This window comes from Stegastes partitus, unplaced genomic scaffold (assembly GCF_000690725.1).
Source record: "Stegastes partitus isolate 25-593 unplaced genomic scaffold, Stegastes_partitus-1.0.2 Scaffold601, whole genome shotgun sequence".
Classification (NCBI taxonomy): domain Eukaryota; kingdom Metazoa; phylum Chordata; class Actinopteri; family Pomacentridae; genus Stegastes; species Stegastes partitus.
This window is the reverse complement of record NW_007578332.1, coordinates 163,577-169,640: the sequence shown is the minus strand read 5'-3', so window position 1 is coordinate 169,640 and position 6,064 is coordinate 163,577. Positions and strand designations below refer to the sequence as shown.

At 38.2% G+C, this 6,064-nt stretch overlaps 1 protein-coding gene across 1 annotated transcript in view; it reads right to left on the bottom strand.

Annotated features, from left to right (window-relative positions):
• LOC103362780 (piezo-type mechanosensitive ion channel component 2) overlaps positions 1–5,447 on the bottom strand; it is a 50,646-nt gene extending 45,199 nt beyond the window's left edge. Inside the window, exons 1-2 of the mRNA XM_008289263.1 lie at positions 5,384–5,447; positions 3,785–3,880 (exon numbers count right to left, since the gene is read on the bottom strand). Of these exons, the coding sequence (XP_008287485.1) occupies positions 3,785–3,880; positions 5,384–5,447 (160 nt within the window). The remainder of the gene's footprint in view (positions 1–3,784; positions 3,881–5,383) is intronic.
• Between the last annotated feature and the right edge of the window lie 617 nt (positions 5,448–6,064).

Below are 6,064 nucleotides of genomic sequence, written 5' to 3'. Positions count from 1 at the left end.
GTACTATCATTTATCAGTAATACAGTTAAAATGAAAAAATACAATTGTGTTGAATTGCATGACGGTTTAATTGCCATGCTGGTTGCTGGTGCTGCCAAACTTTCTAGCAGGGAGCACCAGAGGTACTGGTGGAAGGTTTCCCTCATTCAACTCACCTACATGTTTCCTCCTTCTCAAATGACTTTAAGGAGATTCTAACCTTTGATAAACCAAACATGCTACTCTGTGAGCTCTGATGGCACGCAAACACACATAAAAAGCAGTTATTGATGGATTCTATGCATTTCTTTAAGACGTTGTTCAGTATTTTCACTTGGTAATGTTTGAAATTTTACTACTTTTGTCTTATATTCTGGTCTGAGTATTTAAGCTAGTTTCCTGTGTGTAAGGCAAGCATTCCTATAAAAGTGTCAAATAAATGCTCTACACACACTGCTTTGTTTCAGACAAAAACATGGATGACAGCATCATTTTTGAAATCTTTCTCGCTTTAAAACTTTTAACAGCTTTTATAACTTTTGCACAGTCAATTTAAGACAGTTCATTAAGTATATTAAATGCTGAAAACAGGTAGCTGGGCAATGGTTTTTGTTGTAAATTCAAATAAGTTCATGAAACGATACGATACGAAATGATACAATACGATACAATACGATACAATACTATACGATACAATACAATACGATACGATGCGAAATGATACGAGACGATACAAAACGATACAATCTGATATGATACAATACAAAACGATACGAGACGATACAAAATGATATGATATGAAATGATACAAAATGATACGAGACGATACGATGCGAAACGATATGAAACAATATACAATACAAAGCGATACGATACGAGATGATACGATACAATACGAAGCAATACGATACAAAACGATACGATATGAAACGATACAAGACGATACGAAACAATATGATTGGATACGATACGATACGATACGAAATGATACAATACGATGAGCCTTTATTAATCCCACAGTGTGGAAATTTCCGTTTTTACAAGCAAGGGGGAGGGTGTGATTATGTAAAAATGTAACAATCGAAAAATAAAAAAATACACATAAGTACGAGTTCAGATTGTTCAAATTCCTCTGTATGTATCTTTATAATCTCAGTCTGGAGTTTGACTCCAGAATAATCAAAAGGTTGGAGACACAACGCATTAATAGCTGATGTGGCTCAACATTAGCTGAGGCAGCAAATGTGTTGTTGATGTTCACAATTTTTACTAAAAGCATTGTTTCACTTAAACCTCTCAGCTTCCCAATATGGAAGTTAACATAATCACACACACACACACACACACACACACACACACACACACACACTCAACTATGGCTATATGCACAAAAATACATGACGCCCACACAGGAGATATGCACAGGCTTCACCACTTAGTCCAAGGAGAGCAGGATCATATTAGGGGGGTGAAGGTAACTGGGAATCCACGAGGCTTTCAAAGACAGACTGAAAGGCAAACAGTTTTTAGATGGAGGGGAGGGACGCTGTCAAAATGCTGACATCACATCTTTTAATTCCTCGCTGTAATTACCAGGCTATGTATAATTGATCTGACCGTTCGGCCCGCTTCCCCTTTACAAAGTACTTTGAGGGAGGGGTGCAGATACTTTAATTCATCAGAATGCAGTGATCGATACAGAGAGGCCACGCACACATACGCACACTTTTTCGTCTAACTCGATATCGTCGTGCTTTACCTCTGACGCCTCCGTGTCTCTCTCCACGTCAGATTTTGACAATTTAAAAATTTGTTTTCATCTTTTTTCTGTCTTCATGGAGCAATAAATGGGGTGTAAGATACCATAAAATGAGCTATATGTTGTGTTTATCTAGATGTTGTATGAAATTAATGCTAAATTATGGCAGATCTTCAAAAAATAAAAATTAAAACAAATTGCTGTATCTGCTTTATCCTGGAAGGCTGTTACAGCTACACCCTGCACAGGTCGCCAGTTTATTGCAGAACTAACACAAAGAGAAGCACAACCATGCAAAAGGTTATACCAATTGTGGTGGTAATTGCTTGCAACTGGACCAGAACACACCCTGATCTGATGACTACCAAGCCTGGTCAATCACATCAACACTTAAATGGATCATTTTCAGACGCATGGCGTTGGCTAAGAGGTCATACTCTGTCAAAATCTAAAGAAATTCCATAAGAGCTAAGGATAAAGGTAACTAAAATCACATCAGTCTGGGGTTTTCAAAGAGATTTCTAAGACTCTGGGACTCCACAGATCCACAGTGAGAGTCAAATGAAGAAGGCTTTAAAACAACCCAAGCTACAAAGTGAATGTTCAGTTTGAATAAGTTATCCTGAGTTTGGATTAGTGTCTCTAATGCAGACATAGAAGCAAATAGTGTATAAAATATATAAAACCTTAAATTTTACACAGAATGTCAAAGGAAATAATTAACCTTCTGACACCAGCAGAGAGGGATGCTGTCTTTAAAAAAAAGGGGGAGGGAGAAAAAAGTCTAAATTACACCACTTTTCAGACTTTTCAAATGGTGAAGACAGAATGAATCAATGGATATTCAGCTTTCCAATGATCTTTGTAGTAATCGTGCCATTCCATCGGAAAATGTTACCAAATTTAAGATTAGCAGTGATATTTTATCAAAATCAGACAAAGATTTTATCTTAAATCGACCAATAACTTCTTCTTTTCTTTGTTTGTTTTTTTTTTTTTTACCTTCCTCAGCACAACCTTACAGCCATGGCTGATTTAGATGCAATCACCAATCATATGATAGAAATTCAGGGACTGTGTAGAGCCTCCATTTTTCAGTATTAGTTACACATGTTTATCAAATCAAATCAAACTTTATTTATATAGCACTTTTCATACATAGACCAAAGTACTTTACAGCATAAAAAACATTGTCAAAGAAAGAAAAAGGGGAAAAAAGACAAGAAAACCCGTCCTTCCCATCCTCCATGTATACACATACGGCTACGCACACATACGCACGCACACACACACACACACACACACGCACACACACTCTCACCACCGACCATATGGAGTCATGTCATGGCACTGAGGCTCGTGGGAAACGCCACCAAATGCGGCCGTCTACACCAGGAGGAGTCGCAGACCATGACCACTGGGGGCGCCGGCACCCAGACCCCCTTGACCCCGACAGACAAGGGGACCCCACACCGAGGTGGGGAGCCCCCCAACCAGCTGGGCCGAAGGGACCCACAGACAGCACCCCCGGCAGCGGACCTCACACAACCCCCAGTGTGGAGGACCCCCCCTAAGGAAGCACTGGAGTCAAAAACCAAAAACTTTAAAGTATAAAAGGCCCGATGTAAGGTAAAATAAAAATTAAAAGAGCAAAATACATAAGATAGTAAATATGTACATGTTGAGTCAAATTTTTGCTTCAGTTCAAATTCAGTTTGATTGATTGTTACACTGCACAAAGACAGTTCTCTCTACTTCTAGTCATGCTCGTGCGGTTTCCATAGAGGTGCAGAACTTTCTATACATGCAAATCGGTTCAGAGTCAAGATTCATAATATTAATTTAATACCTCCCTAGATGAAAGTTTTTGCTCTTTGCTGCCACTTTTAGTCTCTGTAAAAGTATTATTCCCTCATTATGGAATACTCTGACTTTAATGTGACCGTCTTAAAATGCATAAAATATAATAGACTCAAATTTGGGAAAGAAATTAAAGGTGAAAAAAATAAAGAAAATAAAGAAATTAAAAGTCCTAAATGCACTCACCTTTCATGGTGGCCAGACTCGGGTTCGGCAGCAGCGGCAACGTGAGCAAAAACACAAAATATACCACCGACAGGCCATTGTAGCGGAACGAAGACGCTAAGAAAGAGGAGAAAAGAACAAATGACTAATGTGTTTGATAGAAGAAATGAATTAATCAATCAATTCACTTGTCAAGTGAAAACAAGTGGTTCCATCATTTTTAACCTTTCATTTTGTATTAAATGGAGAACCTCATTACGAGCCTTGTGATTCTAATAAATATGCTGATAAAAACTGCTCAAGTCTTCCATAGTGTCTCTTCGGATTTTATTATTATTATTTATTCACTGTAAACTAGTTAAACTTCAATCATTTGTGAGAAATAAAGTCTTTAATTCAACCAACCACTATGTTATCCTCATTGTTTGTGCATTTTTTTTGTTTCTTACTTTGGTCATTATTTTCCCTATAATTCAGCCGATATTCATCAAAATCCTCCAAAACCCTAAAAATGTCAGTTAGAAAGAGGATTGTGAGAGTTTAAACAATGTTCGACTGCAGGAAACCGTTATTATTAGGAATAGCAGATGACAAAGGAGATTATATATTTAATTCAACAGCATACCTATAACTTCATATCGAATGTTATTAATTAGCAAATGAGCGTCGCCTACAAAAGTAAAAGTGCACCTCAGGACCAAATTCAAACATTAATGAGTAAAAGTTACACAGTGCATTACAGTCTTCAAGTCGCAGCAGTTATGAAAAAAAATTGCTTAGATAAATAAGAATCATGTATATCCGCGGTCATCTACAAAGCTGGGAACTGGCAGCACTCTGCCTCTTGCAAAAGGTTGGCTTCATGCATTTAAACATATGAAAGAACCTCATAAAAGTACAAATAATCACTGAGATTAAAGTGCTACACTGCAAAAAGTTGTTCAAGGGACATATTCCTAGCACTTAATTAAATGCATTGCTGCAAGACTTTAAAAAAGAAAAGAAAAAAAAAAGTCAAATTTCCTCATTTAGATGAACTATTTAAGTTGTAAACATTATTTGATGGGTTGCGTTGGCATAATATTGCTCTTAATTGCATGAACCTAGTATTGTGTGTGATTTAAAGTCAAATTTCTGCGTTGAAAACTAAATACAAGTTGAGAAAACTTCAATGAAACCTCATTTTTCTTCACCTGGAGTTCAGGATTTCAGGTCTCCTCTCTGATCTCATCATACTGAGACAATATGAGACGGTTCAGCCGGGTAATTAAGAATAGTTTAATTGTAGAGGTCAAGCTGCTTCCCGTAACTTAGTCTGGTTTGTTGGTTGAACATAAATTCATTAAAAGTTGTTGTAACTCAAAACAATTCATGCAAACTGTTGCATTAAATACTGTTTTTCAGCGTGGATGCAGCAAATGTCTCACTTTCACACAGCTAGCCGAACCACAGCTCATCATAACGATATGCTGGCATCAATGTTCACCTGAAAATGACTCTGATCTCACTTTTAACATAAGAAGACCTGAAACTACACCTAAGACAACCATAACATTGGAAATGTAGTTTCTATCACCAAAAATTCCAGAGAATAAAATAATGAAAGCGGCACCAACTCACCGATCAGCAGGAGCAGTGGCAGTAACAAGTTATAGAGGATCCCGACCACAAGGTCCCCTGCCATGTCCACACAGCTCCCTCACACACCGTCACCCACTAAATGTCCACGCAAATGAGCAAATGTCGCAGAAACGTGGAGGGAAACCCGCTCACACATTTCTCAGAGGAAAATATGTGCAGCCTCGGTCAGAGCATCTTCCAACACAGCGGCGAAAATACACAAAATGCAGTTTTAGTCCAACACAAACTTGGAAAAAACAGACGAGTCCAGTGACGAGCAGCACTGTGGTGGAAATTACAGCAGAGAGACCAAAATCTGGATTCAGTGTTGTGTGTGTGGACGATGATTCCTTTTGCTCTTGTGTCTTTGTCACACCCTCCTCCTCTCTCTGCCTCACCTCTCTCCCCCTCTCTCTCTCTCTCTCTCTCGCTCTCCCTCCCAGACATAATGGGTTGTAAGCCAGCATCTCTGTTACTATGCTCATATTGAAGCTAATCTCACTCAGGAGAATATCTGCTGTCATGACTTCACTGAAAAACATGCTTCCACGATGACATAAAAGCAAACAAACAAACAGTACAGAGGAGCAGTGTTATTTTATACACTATTTTATTACTGAAATTGCACTTTTTTTTCAGCGTACTGTATGTTTTTACATATTTCTGCAGCCATCTTTACCG